This window comes from Aulonocara stuartgranti, assembly GCF_965226115.1.
Source record: "Aulonocara stuartgranti genome assembly, chromosome: 14".
Lineage (NCBI taxonomy): Eukaryota > Metazoa > Chordata > Actinopteri > Cichliformes > Cichlidae > Aulonocara > Aulonocara stuartgranti.
Window position 1 is genome coordinate 40,672,778 of NC_138950.1, and position 22,087 is coordinate 40,694,864.

The 22,087-nt window shown below is 43.9% G+C and overlaps 1 protein-coding gene across 8 annotated transcripts in view; it reads right to left on the minus strand.

The window, feature by feature from the left end:
• phldb1b (pleckstrin homology-like domain, family B, member 1b) overlaps positions 1-22,087 on the minus strand; it is a 113,762-nt gene that overhangs the window by 86,407 nt on the left and 5,268 nt on the right. For 5 of the 8 annotated variants that reach the window (XM_082504227.1, XM_082504224.1, XM_082504226.1 and 2 more), the window contains exon 2: positions 2,881-2,982. In XM_082504227.1, coding sequence (XP_082360353.1) covers positions 2,881-2,982 — 102 coding nt within the window. Of the gene's footprint in view, positions 1-2,880; positions 2,983-3,126; positions 3,198-18,352; positions 18,475-21,431; positions 21,523-22,087 lie in introns of those variants that run through there. The other 3 variants (XM_082504231.1, XM_082504229.1, XM_082504230.1) reach the window with 3 other exon arrangements.

Here is a 22,087-nt window from a genome sequence, read left to right on the forward strand (position 1 = left end):
AGCACAGGTGGAGCACAGGTGGAGCACCTGTGCTCCACCTGTGCTCCACCTGTGCTGACAGGCAGCGTCTGACGTTGTTTTCACGGCTCTGTGGCAGCTCCAGTGTTGAAGGAGCTGCAGGAGTGTGGAGGCATTTACTGGCATTGATTTGCATTTTCAAACACTGCTGTGTCTGCATCTTTGTGTCCCACTTATGAGGCTGTGTGTTGTTTTTTTCATTCTCAGGACGAGACGAGTGACTCGCCGTCCTCTCGGCTGGTTAGCTAGCCAGGCGTGTCCTGATAGGATTATCTGATGGCGGGGGTCGGTGGGTAGAGTGGGGTCAAGTCTAAGAGGATTGCTGAGATAGAGGGCATCTTGCTTACGGCACTGGGAGAGCTTATACTGGGAGTGATGGGATGAGAGGGGTGGAGTCTGCAAGATGGCTTATCTGCTGTGTGCTGCTGCTTCCATGTGGAGCTCTCAGCTTCCTGCCTGCATGTGCAGGACACACTGTGATGTAATCTAAGAAGCAAATATGTACTTCGTCTGTACATTAGTGAAGCTGTTGTGAGGTACCGCTGCTATCAGCAGACGTCCGCTCATTATATGGTCACATGTTTATTTGGGGGATTTTAAATGGATAACCTTGTTTACGTCTCTTTGACTTATTGATTTCTTTACTGCCTTTGAAGAGATGAATTCACTACAGGATCACTTTGTCACAGCAAATTCAACTAAAAATGACAAATCAAAAAAGTATCATCAATATCATCAGATGTTGGATTAAACTCATAAAATCTCTCTCAGCTCAATTTAAATAGCAGAAAAACATTTTTTCAACTGTGTTCAAAATATTGTTTCCTGGTTTTTGCTCATTTTTCTGTGAATTAACAGAATTAATTATTGTAGAAATGTGGAGACTAATGCCAACTTGTCTGAAAGGACAGTTCGGTTTCATTTCATTGCCGTGTCCTCTTGGAGTGATGATGAACGGTCCTGCACATAGTGGCTGCAGCCTCTGCAGGCGTCTCTGTGAAACACCAGTGCAGGACCTCAGAGCGCACAGGGAGAGTGCTGGGAGCTGTAAACTTTGGAAAAACCAAGACTCAGAGATTTGTTTCCTGCTTTGACTTCTTTGTTTCCTCTCCAGCAACAAAGCGGTTATTTGCACTCATCAGCTTTGTTGCAGAGACTTTAAGGAAAGAGGAGTCACACCGTGCTAATATCAGGCTGACACCCCCCAAACCAGGAAGTGAAATTCAGAAGTATAAGAAGCTGTTTTGCACAGGTGGGTGACATCGGCCCAGCAGCAATCTGCTGCTCAGTTTGACTGAGATATCTGCTGTGACGACTGTTTAAACAGAGATCGGCGTTCACGCTGCTGTGCTGAGCTGGGTGCTTTTGAAGAAATAAGAGATGAGTTTCTTGGTGGATGCTCACATTAAACATAACCAAAGTTTGAAATAATGTACAAATAACTGGGAGCCAAAAGCTCAGCCTTACACTGCTCATGGATCTTTATGATGTCATACAGAGCAGATATGAGGGGCAGCAGCCAGGCCCAGTGTGAGATACATGAGGAGTATTTTGAATGTCAAAGCTTCTGAAAAGATCTGCAGATGAAGACGAGTTCCCTTTAAACGTCTCTCATGTCTGCGGAGCACGTCTGCAGGAATCACTGAAGTTTAATCTCTAACTGGATATATGCACAGAAAAAAAGGAAAGAAGAACACCCCCCCCTCCTTAATGCCTGCAGGATTTTTAGAAGCAGCAGGTGTGAAGCACAGACATCTAATCTGCGAGTCTGTCTAATTACTGCTTTACCCTCGCCAGCATATGTGCTGCTGGAGCCAACCTCAGTGACACGGCAGCCTCTGTGCTTACGCTCCGTGGAGTCTCCATGCCAGGACACCGTCCCATCGCCCAGTGTGCCGACATTCAACATCAGAGGACGTCAGACGACGAGAGCGCCCTCTGTGTGTTTTTAAGAAGCTGCCACGTCTAGAAGAACGGTGTCCCAGGCCACATTACAAAGACTCCGACTCTAAACGGTCTCAATGCATCTCTGGCCTTAACAGCGACTAATAAATATGGCTAAATGAAGACTTTGTTCAGCAAGTGATCGCATCTAGAAAATGGCACTGAGGCTGTATGGTGTAATCTAATTACTAATTAAATGATTATGTTCTTGTGCTTCAAGTTCTTCAAAAACAAAAACAGTCTTTAATGCTCCCTGGAGCTACAGGACACAAATGTGCTCATTCAAAACTATCAAGTGTTTGGACTCTTCATGCTCACTCCTGTAATTATTGACCTTATTATTGACGTCCTCACCAAAAAACACAGTCCAGCTCGTTATGGCACAGCTGAACCCTGAGCACAGCGCTATGAATGATGCATAAATGACATGGGTTTGCCTCTGTTACTTCTTTGTATGTTAGAAGCCCCAGTGATGGATACTGCGTTACTGTTTAGTCTCCGATCGGTGCGCTATTTGAAGTCGTGCAGTGATGTGAAGTAAGGACTTCCCACAGGTGTGTTAAACCTAAAGTAACGAGCCCGTTTTACGACGTACAGATATTCGTGTAAAACTGTATGGAGTGAAAGGAAACAGTTGTCAGAAAAAACTACTCAAGTAAAGTACAGATTAAAAACAAAGTTCTACTCTGCACTTGCACTTATTTCCCAGCTCTGGTTGTTTGTGGTTGGACGCTGTGGAGCTCCCACTGTAGGTCACAATGATAACACTGGATCTCAAGGTTAGTGTGGAGGTAAGGCGTCTACTTCTGTCTAACGTGCATGACACTGAATGAACCAATGAACAAAAATAAAACTCTGACTGACTCTTATTTCCATCTCACAGCACACACACACACACACACGCACACACACATTTACCTGTAACACCTGGTGAGTTTGCCGTCCACACTCCGGCATGTTCCTGTTCAGGCGGTCCATATCCACTGAGCTGTCCACGGCTCCCTGCGACACATGAAGATCCTGAAAGAGGAAATGAGAACATGAGTAACAAACGTCGTCACGGCTGAGCTCATTTCTCAAACGTTAAAAAAAGGGAAAAACATTTCTGTTTTTGGAGTCCATGTCTAAGTAAAAGCTAAAAGCTTAAAAAGGTCCCAGACTCACACTTTGTTTCCACTACAGTTCATGAAAGTCTGAGCGCGCGTGTCGGGAATCCCCATCCCAACTCTGCCCTCACACTAATGCCTCTATAGGTGTGATTCATACTGTCAGCACACACACACACACACACACACACACACACACACACACACACACACACACACACACACACACACACACACACACAACAGATGGTAACAGATGGTTTAACACACACATTTAAACCTCTTGACACATTGACTGGAAATCTCCTCAAACACACACTCATCACATTTTATTCACGTCATTTTTGGGGTATTTCCATCAAGTCAGCACAGGATGGATGTGTATAAATAACGCTCCGTGTCTATATTAGTGTATGTGTTAGACACTGCAGTCATTATGTGAGAAGCACAGAAAACCACACAGGAAAGGTTAGAAAACACATAATTATCCCAGAGTCTACAGAGCCAACCAGAGTCGTATGCAAGCCTAAAATGTTGTGCGTGATACGCTCTGCCTTCAGGATAACAAAGCACTGCTGCATTATCAGCGTGTTTGCTCTCCTGACAGACTGCGCAGCCTCGAGCGAGCCATAAAAACAGTAAATCACAAAACAGGCAGAAAATAAAAATAGCAAAGAGCTCTCAGCAAAGAGCTTTTGTGTAAAAAAAACAAACTCCTTTTTGAGCCTGAAGAAACACTTTGTTCCTCTTTTCTTGTTCGGTGAGAGGAACCAAGCAGCGTTTAAGTGTTCACCTGTCAGTGGTTGGCTCCAAATATAACCACTACCTTTCTCCAGTTGTCCAGCAAATGCATCGCCTGCATGGCACCACGCTGCTCCAGACTGACCGACCCAGCAAACCCAGCAGGGACTCGACTGTGAGCGGGACACCTGTGGCACTGCTCGTGACTTTAGCTTCTTCAGACTGTCTTTTTGTCCTGATCGTGGTCTTTTGTTTAAAACTTCCCTTCACATAAACTCCCATTCAGAAGGTCAGACCTGTTGCTGCTTGCTCCACTAAGCGAAGACCTACATTCCTGACTGGCAGCACCAAAGTTGAAGATAGCAGGTAGATGAGTGTGTGTGTGTGTGTGTGTGTGTGTGTGTGTGTGTGTGTGTGTGTGTGTGTGTGTGTGTGTGTGTGTGTGTGTAAGCAATGATCAAAAGAACGGAAGAAAAAAGCAGAGAGTGAAGAATAATGTTTTGAAGTTGTTGAATCATAAAAAGTGGGGATGACTGTAATTATGCAAATATACCGTAATCCCCGACTGAAGAAGCACGAATAGAACAAACAGAGCGTGAAGAGCAGAGTACGGACACGCAGTCTTCAGTCCCACTTGAAGACACAAACGATGGCTTCTACATCACAGAAGTATAGGTGCATTATTCTGTGCAAACGCATAAGCTGCTAATGAGACTACGTCCAACCACGTCCACAGCACTGGGGTCAGGGCCTGCTGAAGAGGAGCTGCAGCCAGCAGTTTCTGAGCTAAAGCTGTGAGGAAGAATCCCAAACGTGCTGCTGGTTATGTGGAGGACGGAGTGCTGCCAACTCACTGTGCAGGTAAAGTGAATGCAGCCAGTGATAACTGTGCAGAACACACCGCTGAGCAGCATGCATGAGCTAAAGGTTTTTCTGTTTGGTATAAGTATCAGAATGACTTCATTCTCTGTAATGTAACATGTTACTTTCTCATTAGTTACCCTGTAATGTAACATGTTACTTTCTCATTAGTTACCCTGTAATGTAACATGTTACTTTCTCATTAGTTACACTGTAATGTAACATGTTACTTTCTCATTAGTTACCCTGTAATGTAACATGTTACTTTCTCATTAGTTACCCAGTAATGTTACATGTTACTTTCTCATTAGTTACCCTGTAATGTAACATGTTACTTTCTCATTAGTTACCCAGTAATGTAACATGTTACTTTCTCATTAGTTACCCTGTAATGTAACATGTTACTTTCTCATTAGTTACCCAGTAATGTAACATGTTACTTTCTCATTAGTTACCCTGTAATGTTACATATTACTTTCTCATTAGTTACCCTGTAATGTAACATGTTACTTTCTCATTAGTTACACTGTAATGTTACATATTACTATCTCATTAGTTACCCAGTAATGTTACATATTGATTTCTCATTAGTTACACTGTAATGTAACATATTTTCTCATTAGTTACCCTGTAATGTAACATGTTACTTTCTCATTAGTTACCCTGTAATGTTACATATTACTTTTTCAGTAGTTACCCTGTAATGTAACTAGTAACTGATTACTATAGTGAACAGCTGGTTAGAGTTCAGGGAACATAATGTTTGTTTCATCCTTCCTCTGCACAGGTGCAAACCATCTCAGGTGCTGATACATTCCTGTTTCTAATCCTGTCCATTCTGGTCACCATCTCCAAACCACACCTCAGAGCAGGTCATGTTACCATGTCAACCTTAACTTTCTTTGTGTCAGAACTGGACACTCGTCTCCACCCTGCCTGAACTTTCTTCTTCACCTTTCTCATTTAAAGCCATCCACCTTCACCACCTCTCACCCTTGTACCTTAGCTGTTACAGATGTCTCTCTCTCATTCATACACATGTAACCTGTCATGTTTTTGAAAAAGAAAGTTAAGTACAAAGCTGTGTTAACCTGTCCATCCGGCCCCACCTCCTCTCCTTGCCATCACATGACTAACTCATTTATATGTTCAATTTCCGTTTCTGTTTTTCCTATTTCCATTTCCGTTTTTCCTATTTCCATTTCCGTTTTTCCTATTTCCATTTTCTTTTTTCCCCATTTCCGTTTTTCCTATTTCCGTTTTTCCCATTTTTGTTTCTCCTATTTCCGTTTTTCCTATTTCAATTTCCTTTTTCCTCATTTCCGTTTTTCCTATTTCCGTTTTTCCTATTTCCGTTTCCGTTTTCCTATTTCCATTTTCTTTTTTCTCCATTTCCGTTTTTCCTATTTCCGTTTTCGTTTTTCCCCTTTTTGTTTTTCCTATTTCCGTTTTTCCTATTTCCGTTTCTGTTTTTCCTCATTTCCGTTTTTCCTATTTCCGTTTCCGTTTTTCCTATTTCCGTTTTCATTTTTCCTGTTTCCGTTTTCATTTTTCCTGTTTCCGTTTTCATTTTTCCCTATTTACGTTTTTTGTTTTTCCCCGTTTCTCCTATTTCCATTTTTCCCTATTTCTGTTTTTGTTTCTCCTATTTCCGTTTTTCCTATTACCATTGTGTTTTTCCTATTTCCGTTTTTCCTATTTCCATTTCCGTTTTTCCTATTTCCGTTTTCCGTTTTTCCTATTACCGTTTTCCGTTTTCCCTATTTCCGTTTTTCCTATTTCAGTTTTCTGTTTTTCCTATTTCCGTTTTTGTTTTTCCTATTTCCTTTTCCGTTTCTGTTTTTCCTATTTCCTTTTCCGTTTCCGTTTTTCCTATTTCCATTTCCGTTTTTCCTATTTCCATTTCCGTTTTTCCTATTTCCATTTCCGTTTCCGTTTTTCCTATTTCCATTTTCGTTTCCGTTTTTCCTATTTCCTTTTTCCTTTTTCCTATTTCCATTTTCGTTTTTCCTATTTCCGTTTTCTTTTTTCCTATTTCCGTTTTCATTTTTCCCTATTTCTGTTTGCATTTTTACCCTTTTTCCATTTTTGTTTTTCCCATTTCTGTTTTTCTTTCTCCTATTTCCGTTTTTCCTATTCCCATTGTGTTTTGTGTGAACAAGCTGTTGCCACTAAGAACATCCAGTTCACAGTAGTGATTTAACAGGGACGCTCTGATAAAGACCCCACACAGACCATCACAACGACCGACAGATGAAACCTCATCAGCGATGAAGAGTGAAAACTGATCGTCTCATTAAGTTAATATTCTACTGAGTGCTGGTATAGATGTGGATGTTAATCTGACAAGTACACAATAACACAGTCATGCTGTTATTGAGCTCAGCCAATCACAACACTGCGAGTCTTCAAATAAAATACCACAGAAAATGTGGAAAAGTACAACAACGTATCGTCATTTACTTAGATTCTGACAAGATTTCCTGTTTCGTTGTTACATTTTCTGCTCTCCATTTAAATGCCACTGTGGAGCATGGTGTTAGCTCCCTCCACTTCAAAGGCCATTTCTCTCAGACCGTGAGATGTGGGGGGGACACAACAGCGGCTTTTCTTTCTCTCGAACTCTGAGTGGAAACACAAAGAACTCTCCATCTTTCGATCCCTCACTCTTCCTCTCATGCCAGGACAGAAAGGCTGACATTGTTTTCTGATGAGCAGATATAGCTCTCACACATGAGGGAATCTGGTTTTTGATGAGGTTGTAAAAAGTGGGGGAGGGAAGCTCCCCAAATAGCTGGAATACAAAAGTGTCAAAGCATTCACAGCATGCCAAGTAGATGGAGGGTAAAAGTATGAAATAGGTAGACGACATGCCGATACATAATAGATGAGAAAAAAAGAAGGTAAAATACAGCAACGCTGGAGACGAGCTATTTTCACACTGCAGAGTTTGGCTGTGAAAGAGTTCGTCCTCTCGGGGGTGCAACTAACAATCTAGCTGAGAATGCTGGCGCTAAAAATATGGCCAGGTTTACCAGTATCACTCAGTACAGTGTGGCTAGTAGCTAACTCAACAACAGTCTGGGCTCCTCTCCAACAAACGGATGATTTAAACAGTCTGGGCCTTCTCTGAGAATGCAGAGATAATCAGGAATGTGAAGACTGACAAAGGTGAGGGGGGCTTTATGCTCATCAAAGGACAGCGTCCATCCAGCACTCTGTTAGCCTAACATCACGTAGCAGATATTACTCTATGAACAGACCCACGCTCATTTCATCCAATAAAAACAATTTCCCTGTGGTTATGAGCCATAGATCAGACGTCTCTGACAGGTTTTTCGCTCTCTGCTTCTGTGTTACAACACTTGATCTCTCCACTTAAAAGAAATATGATACATTTCATTAATTGTGCTGTTTCAGTTTATTGAGTTGACGAGCTCTTGAAAGACATTAGTATTTATTATGTCCATTAAACACAAAATTGCAACAAAATGGGAAATGATACAAAAAATTGTTGCTTTCTGTCAGTAGTTGTTTTTGTTGGTTTCACATTAGCATTAGCTATTTTAATGCTAAAGCTAATAAAGGTTAGTCAAAGCAACAACAACAAGCTGAAGGCTAAAAGTGAGAGAACGATGCAAACATGTTTTTATTCTTTCATCTCTGTGCACTATGGGGCGCCGTTTATAAAGTGAAACATGCTGAAATTAACAGCAACATTTTTCCACATTTAGCTCAAAACCTTACAAAAACATATTTTTTCGAGTAATTTTTTACAACATTTAGTAAAATATTTGTAACTTTTCATCAAATCTTAAATGTTAAATCTAAATGTTAAATATTAAATCTAAATATTATATTTAAATCTAAATGTTAAAAGTTAAAATGTTACGAGACGGTTGGCAACTCTACTAACTAACCTTATGAACAAAATAAAGTTCAACATCAGTAACATAGCACCACCCAGCTGTATAGAAACCCCGTCATGCTAGCTAGCACGCAGTACGAAAAAGTCAGCACAACGAAAATAAACTCCACCTAAACTTGATTTATATCTGACACAGACTGCAGGTCATAACTTCTTACCTGAAGTTCACCTGACACTCGCACCGGCGGCCGCCTCGGGTCTCCCCTCCTGCCTCCCCTGAATACTTGATACTTGAATACCTGTTACTGAATCTGTGGAAGCTCCGCGATGCCACCACACGAAGTAACGAGTAACGAGCCTGTCTAAATCCCAGTAACGAGTAACGCGTTCATGATTTTGGCATAATAACTAGTTACCGTGCTCGTTACCACAATAATAACGTAGTTACTGTAACGAGTTACTTAATAACGCGTTAGTCCCAACACTGGTGAGGACACCTCGAGCCCTCTGTTTGGGTACTGGACGTTACAATGTTGTTTCTTTAACAATGTGATTACCTGCTGTTTGTAGCAGGCAGCAGCAGTTAGGAGTAAAGTCCCCTAACCCGTCTGTAGGACCTTTCTACAGGTGTTTAAGCTACATCTGTACTTCAAGGGTAACTTTATTAAAACTAATGTGAAGGAATGCCAAGCAGTTGATATGGAGGTAGCGAGCTAGCAAATGATATAAATTGTTCTCACCACTCAGTCTTCTGACCACAGCAGGACTAAGCTAATCAGTTCTGCCACATCAGTGTAGGACCTGATTTCAATAAACACATTCATTAGGGGAAAAAAACAAACTGCAATGGAAACGGACAGGATGTCTGACTCAAGAGGAAACTGAATATAAAATGAACACTTCTGTCTGATGTCATGCTAAGAGTGGGAGGAAGCTGTTTTTAAAGTAGTTGTTGATACGTTCTTGTCGAATGGTGCGTTACACATGCTAAAGTCAGAATAACGCTCTCTCACTGACTTAAAGACCCTGTTTTCAGATTTAAACCCAGAGGGTGCAGAGACTGACACCTGCCTTTGATTCTAACTACACTGACAGCTCGTGCTACACACAGCAGGTTGGATCATGTGTTTGAATGTGTTGGCTTGAGAATAGATGCAGTCTGTAGCCACAGGCAAGACACTGTGCTGAAGGGAAGTTTATGATCACGTGTTGAAATGCTGGAAACAGCAACAGCACATAAATGAATGGAGGGGAAGGAGTGCAGGTGTGCCACAAACATCCTTACAAACACACCTGGTCGCTTTGATGACAAAGTATCCAACACCACAGTAAAGACAGCAATAATCCCATCCAGTCCTTACTCCTTAAGCAGCTGTGCTCTGTAAACCAAACTCTTTTCATAATCTGAGATCAAAACTCGCTTTTTGTTCTCTGACCTACAAAAGACTTCTCCAACATCTTTATGCATGCTGCACACAGCTACATACCACTGCTGCCTCCGCTCAGAGGTAATGTCAGGTACTTTTGATTGTGAACTTTACCAACACATAATAATAATACTCAGTTATTTACTCAGCATGTTGTTGTGTCACCAGTCCTACAGCCTTGACAAACAGCTCATTTTTGCACTAAACACTGATAAACAATTAAATTATTTACCTCCTGCTAATGTTCGACTAACAGGTTCCAGTGTGGGCTGGACTGGACCTACAAGATTAACACATAACACACTTATGATATACTGTAATACTGGCTCATTTATATAGTGCTAGATCACAGCAATAGTCACCTTTGACCTCTATGCCAATTACAAAGAGGAACATATAATACTGTTTCATTCGTTTACGTCTGCCCTCTCAGTGACAAGCAGCCTGCTGTAAAACAGACGAAATAAGGAGCTTGGAAAGAAAAGCATCTGGACTTCTTTACGTTTGTTGAAGACGTTTCATCGAGATGCTTCTTCAGTTCAGTGGTGGAGAGTCCCAGATTTAAGCCCTATGGGAGTGTCCCCCCAGGAGGGTCATGCACCCCCTGTTGGTCCTCTGTCTAATCACAGGAGCCAAGGTGTGAAAACAGGTGTGGGTCACAATCAGCCAAGGTTTCAGGTGAAACCTAGCCCCGCCCTATCATGTGACTTACTGAGGTCAGACAGCTCAGGAAGTGAGTGGGCGTTTGAGCCCATAATGAATATTCCACTTGTATAAAAAGCTGACACTGTTATGTGCTGAGGGTGGTGACCAGTGTAAATCCTGTGTGAACATAACAGCACACATGATTCTGGTTTCCCAGAGCTGTGGGCTCCAACAGCCAGAGGACGGAGCCCATCGGGGGCCTGATGGACTCCGTATGAGATGAACGAATGAGGGCAGATGAGGAGCAACGTGAGGAAGAGATAGCAGGATGTCATTTCTCTCAAGCCTCTATCTTGTTCAGCCAGCTGCCACAGCGCAGCTCTGCTTCTGTCTTCTGTGCTCTGATAATGGAGTCAGCTGGCTAATCCTCCCCCTGCAGGGATATCCTTCCATGTCTTCTCTGTCTCTCCACCTTCCTTCACTAGACGCTCTCTTAATCATCTTTCCTTCTTAGAATGCTCTCAGGTTGCCCCTGGCTGCATGTTCTCTCACCTTTTCCTGCGTGGTTTATGCTAACTTTATATGTCATATATCTGAGAAATAATATGAAACAATACCCAGTGCAGTGGTTCTGCATGGTCTCATAAAACCTGCAAAAAGTCATGTTGCAAAATGTAGAGTTGGTTTTAGCAGTCGCATGAAATCGTCCGTCCTCAGGAAACCGGCGCTCCAAGATCACTCATGCCACTTCAAGCTGTTTACATGCTGTGGTGTTTGCTCTGCTGGATGGAGCCCAAGCCAAATGACACATTTTGTTTTTGGAGAGAAACGAAGGGCGGATCCAACGGCAGCATAAATGCTGTATAACAATCTGCAAATCAAGAGGAAAACTCCCTAAAAGGTTGACGCCGGCTCCACCGGACCCTCTTACATAACTGACCTGACCACTGACCATTAGCATCACAACAACAACGACAGTCTGCCTTTGTGGACACGTTATGTAACCAGATGTAACGTGACGTCATCTACAAAAACGTAATGAAGAGTCCACTTGAACTCTAGCTGCTCTGTTTGACTGAACAATTGTCCATTTATGCTAACAGGTCAAGCAGCTTTGCTAACTGCTGATAAAAGTGCTAATAAAGACAGAAGAGCACAAAGCAGGTCAGCACAACAGAGCAGACGTCCTGCCTAACATGTTTTTAACATGATGTGTCTGTACACTGGCACATGTTATGAAGAGGTCTGTAGACATAATAGGTTTTATTTCATAAAACAGACCAGCCTGCACAGGCACCACAGCTCCCACTTTGGTGCTGGCATTCAAACCCAGACCTAAACATAGCATTTACAAGTTTTACAAGGCGATCCTGAATAGCCCTGGTTAGAGGCGTCCTTACTTGTGGTGTTTCAGGGCTCGAAGAAACGACCGCTACAAAAGAGCTTCAAAGCGCTCTGACGGCTTCTGGAGCCACCAAACAACACAAAGGCTGAAACACCAGCTCAGTTTACACTCCTTAAAAATACGACACTTTTGGTGATGCAGACAATAAAAGTAATGAACTTTGGTGGTTTATTCAAACAGACTAACAAAAAGAGCTGCTCTGCATTAAAATGATCTCCGCGACTGTCCAAGCTTTACTTCTGAACAAGTAAAGCAGTGTTTGTGATGAAGGGCATGACGAAGGAGTTTAAAGACATCAGCAGCAGGAAGCGTGTGGAAGATAGAGGAAGACAAAAATACACAGAGACGCTTGGTTCTGCTGTCTGAGTGTCACTATATGTAGACTTCCTGTACAGCGAGACAAGCCAAGGTCCACTTCCTGTTGGTGGCACAGGCCAAGGTCGGGGTTAGCCTCTGCTGTGGGACCAGTCTGACCTCAAATATGAAAGTTTGTTATAATTTGGTTGGAGCTGTTTGGAAGAGCCGCTGCAGGGGTAACAGGGATCAAACTGCCTCCACGTGGTAACGATGCTTTTGTTTTTCCTCTTATGCTCACACTGGAATTACGGCCTTCTGCTGCACACGTCTGAAAACCAAAGTACAGATTACACCCGTGTGGGTGCAGAGTTTCTGAGCCTGAAGGTTGTTTACTTGTTTCTGGATTCTTGGTTCATTCACACAAATGAAAATTCACAAAGTGTTGTTCTGTTTTTCCTTGTTTTCATTTCTTTATTATTCTCTTATCTTTGGATGCTTTTTATTGGCAGCAGTTTGAGTTCTCTCTCGTCTTCCTGTTGGTGTTTGCTTAGTTTTCTTCTGAGTGTTAGTTTTACTGTCTCTGTCATCGTCTGATTGTCCTTTGGCATTTTAACTCCTTTCACTTGTGCCTCCCTCCCCTCCGATTGTGTATAAACAGTCCTGTCCTGGTTCTGCTCCTCCAGGAGCTGCCTTTCTTACCCTGGGATCAGCTGTTTTTATCCCTTTCTGTTTGTGGGGTTTTTCCTTGTTGGACTTTTTCTTGGGTTTTTAATCGGCTGTTAAAGCTAGCCTTCTTTTGTAATGTCTTGCATACTTCTCCTACTATCTGAGAGCTAGATTATTATATTATTGTGTTTGTCTTAAATATGATTGTGGTTTGTGGGGAGTGGTGGAGCAGTGTGTTCAGGGGACAGTGCTGTGGGAGGCTGGCCCACAGCTGATGTTAATCATACTAACGTGGGGACCAAATCTTTGTCCCCACTAGTTTGAAGACATTTGTGAGACTCAAAATGTGGTTTTAGTGACAGGGTCACAGTTGGGTTATGGTTAGGTTTAGGGTCAGGCCTTCATTTTTTATGGTTAGGGGCTAGGGAGAGTATTATGTCAGTTAGATGTCCCCAAAAGAAATGAACATACGGTTGTGCCCAACTGTAACCTGCAGTCCCTGCACAGAGTCCAGGCACTTGCCCAAACGATGGCTGACATGGTGGCCATGCAGCAGCAGCAGGCTGCGCCCACGGCTCTGCCCTCCTGTACTGGCCCAGTGACAACAAGTAGCTGGTGGTTTTTACGTAGTGGTGAAAAAGCCTCATGCAAAGGCACTTAGGAGAGCATTCAGTGATGGGCCAGAGCACGGCTGACAGAAGAGTGAATATCAGTCTTACATTCATCCGCGCTCCAAATACATTTTAATGTTACTCAACCAATATTTTGACGTCGAAAATCTGCTGCTGGCAGTTTCTGTAGGCTTCTAGTCGTGGCTGAGAAACGGCTCCAACATGAAAGTTGAACCGAGGCCTTCAAGGTACTTCTTAAAGTAGTGGACCAACTGTTTCCTACAGAGCAGAGATTTCAGCACAGTGTTGGCCACAGTCGATGTGTGGGTAATGTTAGCTCATTTATAATCAGCACAGCCTCAGGTAGAATTATATTCAGCTGTTTCTCTAGAGTTAGATGACATAATGTGTGACTGCAAAGTGAATAACACTTGCTTCGTTTATGAGCACAGTTTCTGCCCGACCTGTGGCAGATACGTCTTCTGTCGTTATTTTTCACTTTGGTCGATAACGTAACCACAGAAATCTCATCTTTGAGTCACTGTTGGCTAAGCTCTGCCCCAAGTGTCATAAATATATTTAAACTGATGACTGTTTATTATATCTGAAAATAATTTAGAAAATAAATTGTCTCACAGGTTGTTCCAGTGCCCCCAAGAGGCCACAGCAAATGCACTTCAGTTTGTGGAAACAGAGTCGTTGCTTTTTCAGTGTTTTTATTGTAAACATGAGGCTCAGTTATCCTAAGCAAAACTTAATCTGCTTAGACAAGCTCCTCGGTGTCCTTTCACTGGTACAGCAGCAGATTTGTTTGTTTTTTAAAATAAGATTTGGTTTGGAAACCAAATGTGTGAGAAACTGGCTTCACAGCCCAGTGTTGTTCAAATCAATGAATCGAAAACAACAACGCTCCAGGGCTGATTTTTTTTTTGCAGAATAAAGATCATTCATATTTATCGCTTGGCCAATGGCACGTCCCATTTTTGGTCTAAATGATATTGTTCCACAGATAAAACCAAGCCAAGCGCCACACATATTAAAATGTAAATCTCTGCACACTGAGATCCTGCTGTAGCCCTTGTAGTCTGATAGCGTGCGTAAACACAGATTTATTATTCTGGCATGAAACGCTGCTTGCTGGAGGGACGCCATCATCAGCAGGCAGCTAAACACACCAGCTGTCGTGTGTTACCACAGAGCGGTAAGAACACACGCAGACACACACACAAGTGGTAGAAGATGAGGGCAAAGTGAAAGAGTCTGACGTAGTGCGGCGGCTCTAAATGCTCCGTCATTCCCAAAGAAAACAAACCAATAAAGGTGACGCTATGGCTGCTGCCCCGGTGGGACAAGTGGGACAAGCAAAAAATGAACGCGTGTTCATGCTATAGCTAGCTGCGGCTAGGCTAACAGAAAAACGATGGAGATGTGGAATCAGGGTTAAGTTGTTCTCAGCCTAAAACCAAACTTCAGTCACAGGAATATGAAGGATCCACAACATGAGGCTGCTCACGTGTTTCTGAGCAGCTCGATGTCCACAGTGAAGCTGAAGAGCCCGAGACTGACAACCGCAAAGGGTTTTGGGGATCGTGTCCATTAAAAAAAGCACGAGACACCTGGATGCACAAACAGGGTCTTTATGTCATCGTGCATCTACCAGCGTGCCCTTTGGCACGAACACCATTGTACCAGCTGACGGTGTTGCACAGCCTGATGCTCAGGTGACTGCAGATGATTGCTGGTTACACCGAACAAACAGCAGACATGAAAAACTGTGTTTGTCATCAAAGTGTGAAACTGCATCTCAGCAGCTGTGAGGATCAGAGGGCTGTCATTATCACGTGCACATCTCCAGTGACAGCAGCGATGATACCTCAGGGCATCCGTGTTGTCATTATCCAAACCACTGATCCAGCGCTGCTAAAAGGCAGCTCTGACTAAGGTGCAGAGCTGGACCCACAGCACAGATGACTCAGTGTCTCTGGCTGCTGCTTTACTCCAACGTACGAGTGGAAGCAACTGCAAAACAACACATTTTTTACTTCTTTGAAAAGCGCCCTTGTGTTTGCTGCAGTAAGTTGTTGATTCATTGCCATTGTCCCACCGAGTTTGTCGGCTCATATTTTCCACTTGCTTGCGAGTTGTACAGGAATACTGCACCGGATGCTGGAAAGGTTCAGAGAGCTGAAAGTTTCAGTGAAACAACCGAAACGAGGAGAGAACGTCTTCCATTTAGGGCAACAAGGCTCAGGGATTGGCTGAAGGAGTACAAAAATAGCTCTTAATCTGTGGTCCTCACAGTCACAGCATTGGAATAACAAATTACTGAGGTGCCGTTTCTTTAGGTACACTCTTCTTTAGGTTTCCCACGGGCATGTTCCTGTAACTCCACAGCAAGAAAAAGCTTCCATTTTCAGCATTTAAGACAATGAGAAATTCTCAGCTTTGGAAGCTGTTTGAATTACCAGGAGAGCGTAGCCATGCATGCCTGCTTCACTCAACACAAACAGCTGGTGACTGACAGAGACGGGCTTTTCCACGAACTCCTGATTTCTACAGTTTAGCCCTACACGAACAGCCTGCGTCACACAGCCAGCGGTCATTAAATGACATTATATGACAGTGAAGGCCTCTGCTGAGTGTGGCTGGATCAACATGTGTGCAATGTGACAAGCTTACCTTCACTGTTTTCATCATTTCTTCTGCTTGCTTTAGTGACTTTTAGTCTGTTTCTTCCCACCAAATCAATGCACAGATTGAAACTGGTTGACTAACATAACCAGTTCAAATATCCTGCTGCACGCTCAATCATCCAGGTAAGCAAATCCCAAATGGTTGATTCTGTTCATCTGGATAGTTATAGTTACTGGTCCAAGACGTCACTCATCCAGGTGACGTCTTGGACCATTCTGACTTTTTGGACCATTGATCAATGATCAATGGTTGTTGATCAATGCCAATTTGCATCTTAATGATCATAAGCTGACCTCCCAGCCCATCGTTCCTTCAGTGGGCTGGTTTCAGTTATTGTGTAAATGTCCTGTTTATAAGACTGGAGAAGCCTGCAGTCAGCTGGATGATGATGAAACGTTTGTCCGAACTGAAAACGTCAGAATCAACCTTTTGGAAATGTGATTTTAGCCACATTAGAGTCCTAATAATAATTAACAGAACAGGATGCTCCTCTCCTTCATATTAACACAGACTTCTGCTGCCCAGCAAAGGTTTTAATGCAGTAGTAGAGTATAGTTAAAACATCGTAAGATATTTCTTAGTTTTGATCATATTTATTCTAGTAAACATCTTTTACACTCAGATGCTCTGTGATCAGGATCCTTTTTAGCTCTGATACCTGAGTATCTCGAGTCAGGTATCAGAAAGTAAAATGGTAAATGGCCTGTATTTATATAGCGCTTTACTAGTCCCTAAGGACCCCAAAGCGCTTTACACATCCAGTCATCCACCCATTCACACACACATTCACACACTGGTGATGGCAGCTACATTGTAGCCACAGCCGCCCTGGGGCGCACTGACAGAGGCGAGGCTGCCGGACACTGGCGCCACCGGGCCCTCTGACCACCACCAGTAGGCAACGGGTGAAGTGTCTTGCCCAAGGACACAACAACTGGGACTGTCTGAGCCGGGCTCGAACCGGCAACCTTCCGATTACAAGACGAACTGCCAGCTCTTGAGCCACGATCGCCCCATCTGGAGCGCTCATGTCCAAGGTGGAGGAGAAGAGGGGCGCAGGGGGAAGATCAGCGTGGTATTCCTTTGCTCAGTGGCTCTGCTGACTCTTGGCTCAGTGTTTCCCAAAGACAGGCATTCCAGGCTTGTGGGGACAAAGAGGCCCTTTGAACCGCAGTAATCCTCAGGAAGAGGATCGAGAGCGCCGCCGCCTGCTGCAGCGCGCTGGACGACGCACACCGAGGGTCGCACACGCTCAGTGGAGCACAAAACACGGAGCAGAACCACGTATGTGTGGCTGTGAGACTTAAAGCTGTTTGTTTAAAGCACCACAAGTTTGTTGATTTTAGGCATCTTCCCATTGCTTGTTATTTCAGTGCTGCTGTATCGGAACGACCAACATGTTGGTGGAGTCACAGTCGGGCTGGGGCCAATGGATGGTTGGCATGGTTACACAGAAGTGTGTGTGAAAACAGCCCATCCATCAGCTTATCTGACTCAGGGTCACAGAAGGGCCGGAGCCTATCCCAGCTGCCATGGGGCGAGAGCCAGGTAACACTCTGGACAGGTAACCACTGACATGCTCACCATGTTTATTTTATTAATCATAGACCCCACTAGAGTCTGAATGAAGGATGAGGCAGGGTCAGTGGCAGTACTCCAGTACTTTATGCTAACAAGACCTACGTGGATCTGATGACTTACTTTGTATAGTAACACTGTACAAATAAAATGTGCATCAAGTAATCAAATACTAATGTAATCTAAATATTACTGCAGGTAATAATTTTACTTTTAAAGGCAGCTTACACAGTAATGCATCAGTAATCAAACGACTATGGTATTGCACTCCTGGCTCAGTTTTTCTGGAGCATCTAATAAACAGTCTACATGACACCGACATCACAGCCTCACAAACAAAAAGCCTTAATGTCTGAAGGCCGACCCAGAAGCACCACCATCTTTAGGAGCAGGTCCAGACATCTTCCCGTTCGTCACCAGACAAACGCCACACCATGTGTCCGTCCCGCTGCCAGTCACTTCAACACGCATACATTTGCAGTGTCACTCACCCTTCCCTCCCTCGCTTTTGTCTTCGATGCTGTCCTTCACATGCTCACTCAAAACAAAGCTTCAAATCCATCCGGGAGCCGCGTCTTGAAAAGTCCTCCACCAGGCTCACTGTGAGCGAAGAACATTGTTGGTGGTAAACTATGAAAGGAGGGAGTGACACTGAGGGGGTGGAGGCTGGGGTAGGGTGGGGAGGGAAAGGAAGGGCAGCGAGCAGGAGTGGGGGTCTGGAGGCGGTGTGGGATATCCCTTTGAGTCATGGAAACTGATCCAAAGAGCAGACGAGCTCACACACAGCCAAACAGCTCTGTGTCTGTATTGTTCAGTCCTGCAGCCCCGCTCACTGTGAGACGCTCTGGAAACACTGACTGGACGCCCCTCAGTCACTCAGTGGAAAACATGGATAATGTGCTAATGAATGCACACGTTCTCTGTGCACTTTCTTCCCTCCTCACATATTAGATTAAAACAAAGGACTTTCTGTCCTGCATGAAGCAATGAGACATTTCTTTAAACGTGTTCTTAAAGGAGTTTTGCTTCAGCCTCTCACGTCTAATCTCACCTGTAACATGAACAGAAAGCCTCCTTTCACACTGTGGCGTGCAAACGCTGGCTGCTCTGCAGGTATGACAGCTAACGCAACTGTTGATTGTACATTTTACACCTGTGTGCAGAGATTATCAACACGTCTGAAACTCAGTCCAGTCCTAACTCATGCACTAGCATCAGCTAATGTCTAAAAGAGAAGAGCGACGGCTCGGACTCCACCTGCCTATAAAAAGCAGATATGGACATTTTTAAACCGCACGCGTACGTCCTGTTTATTCTCCTCACTGCTTTCACATTAAAGTTTCATGTTGAGATCTCAGACACACCCTTCAGCATCAGAGAGCCTCACATAGGCAGGTGAAAGAGAGGAGCGCCACGAGCTCATCTGTGTCAGACAGTGGCCAAAAATCCTTTGTTGCCATGGTAACCCCTGTGGGAAAACTGCACGCGTGGGTTACAGCTGCAGCATGTTTCTCCCAGCTGGTCAGGAGAAATAATTATATTAGAAACCAACAAAATCTGTTCACGTCTGAGCGTGCGAGCATCAGAGCGAGAGGTAAGAGAAGAGAGAGGAAGCTGAAGTGAGGCGAGCGGGCTGAGAGTGATCATTCTTTGTTTTGGGATGAGCCGCTGGCCTGCAGGCACGCCGCACACAAAAGACAAAAGACAATGAAGGGAGGAGAGAAAGAAAGGGAAATTTGCAGAGGTCGTATCGCAGGCTGCGTGCACAAACAGCAGATCACCGAGCTGTGGGCGTAACCTCTGCCGACTGCTCTGTCGGACAGTCCATCATGTTAAACTGAAAGGCCGGTGCAGGTTCCACTGTGGTGGGTCAAAACGCTGACCTTTACGGGGTCATTCGATTCGACTACAACCTGGATCTTACCCGGGCGTCGTAGGTGTGTATGTGTGTAACTGGACCCTACCTCCTCCGTCATGGCTGCGACTAATCTGAATGAAACTTGGTTACACATACAAACACTATTAAGACACCTATGTTTTTCAGAAGCATTTGTTGTAAATGGCAGTTCTGTTGACTCTCGAAAACATCGTTCCCCTGCGTTTCTTCCACATGTCACATTCAACATACATCAACCACACGTAGCTTAATGGTCACACATGGTGGAACTTTACTCAACTCGCCACTAACTCTGGAATAAAGACGCAGCTTCCTCCACACTACTTCCTGTCAGTGCCGATAGCATCACACTGTACGATTACCTGTTACGATGGGCGGTTTGATCAAAGGTACTTTAACTGATCTGAAGATGACAGTCCTGGTTTACAGAAGTAAACACAGAGCCTGCCTCAGGAGGTTGATGTTGGTGGCACAGGTGTGTCACGCAGGAAGTCGTGGTTCGAGTCACGCTGGGACTGCTGCTTTAGCCTGCTCAGCCCGTGAGCTCAGCACCCTGGAACTTTCTGTTTTCAGCTTAATTTCACATTTTTCTCTTTCTGATTTGTTTTGTTGTTATTTGCTTTTTTACAGCTGTTGTAACTCACTGTGTTTTAGGGCTAAAGACTACTCGGAGAGGCGCCTGCGTTCCCCTAAACGTTATTTTTAGGCCTTCAGTTTAATCTGAGCAGATGCATCTCAGTCAGTTTATACTGTCCCAGGGGGTTTAAACCATGCTGTAGATGCGCCATTACCACAAACCCCTCCAGAAACCTGTGATGTAAACTGCTCGTCATATCTACTGCCATTGGCCGGTTCAGTGTGGTTGACTCCTCTGATGTACTTTTTAAATCCCTCGGTGAGAGAGTAACAGTTATAGTTACTGTTACTCAGTAACAGTTATTGTTACCGAGTAACAATAACTGTTATTGTTACTCAGTAACTGTTACTCAGTAACAGTTACTCAGTAACAGTTATTGTTACTCAGTAACTGTTAATGAGTAACAGTTATTGTTACTGAGTAACAGTTATTGTTACTGAGTAACAGTTACTGAGTAACAATAACTGTTACTGAGTAACAGTAACAGTTATTGTTACTCAGTAACTGTTACTGAGTAACAGTTACTGAGTAACAATAACTGTTACTGTTACTCAGTAACAGTTACTGAGTAACAGTTATTGTTACTGTTACTGAGTAACAATAACTGTTACTCAGTAACAATAACTGTTACTGAGTAACAATAACTGTTACTGAGTAACAGTTATTGTTACTAACAGTTATTGCCTCACAAATGTCAGCAAATTCCTGAAATCAGAAACAAAAGCGTGAGCTTTGTATTGTTTCTGTGATTGTGCAGCGTGTCTGAAACACCTGGACACGATCGCCAGGTAATCGACACACACAGATGATGCTAACTGCTAACACAGGCTCTATAAATCGGACTGAGGTCGATTACACTCAAGAAGCTTCCCACTGAGGAGCGCTCTGATGCTAACGGCCTGAATGTAACGGATGCTCTCATCACTGCTCCAAATCTGTAACCCACAACAGGCAGCATTCATTAATCTACTCACACGGGGTCTTGCACTGAGTTGCCACGAGACAGTATAATTTGTATGAATTATAAGGCTGTTACCGTCCTCTGCTGGTGAATGCCCAGCACAGTCGTCTCCTTCCACAAAACAAAGAAAATAAATCCAACACAGATCACGTTTGAGGTCAGGAGTATCGCTGTCAGCAAGAGTAGAGCTCCAGGAGCGTGTTCAGGTCCAACACGGCTGAAATCGGTATGAGAATGGGACTGGGTGGATGTTTGGGGGTGGATAGAGTGCCTCTGTCCTGGCCTGATTATGCTCTCCACAGAATGAGCTCACATAACAAAGGATTTATTATCACTAGCTGGAGAGTTGCTGCAGTGTGGGAACCCCGCGCTGCCGTTTCCTCTGCCAGGCACCCAGAAAGCTGCGTTCCAGCTCTGATGGGTTTGACAACAGCACAGCCTGTATGCGTCTCTCTCTCCCCTTTGGTCCATAAAGCAGCCAATGTTTCAGAGACAGCTGCCTCTCACAGGCCCAGGCTCCTGCAGGTACAACTGCAACTTTGTGCTAAGACACTAACTGGCTGGACACAGTATTGACTCGACACTGTGTGTTTCACTCTGTGAAAAGACGCCTGATGTTCAGTTTAGTTACATTTCCTGAGCTCAGTGCAGGATGTCTAGCCTGTGGTAGGATCAGTAGCCTATTCTGGCTAATGTTAGCTAGCTTTGGCACTAAAGTATAAGTATAGAGT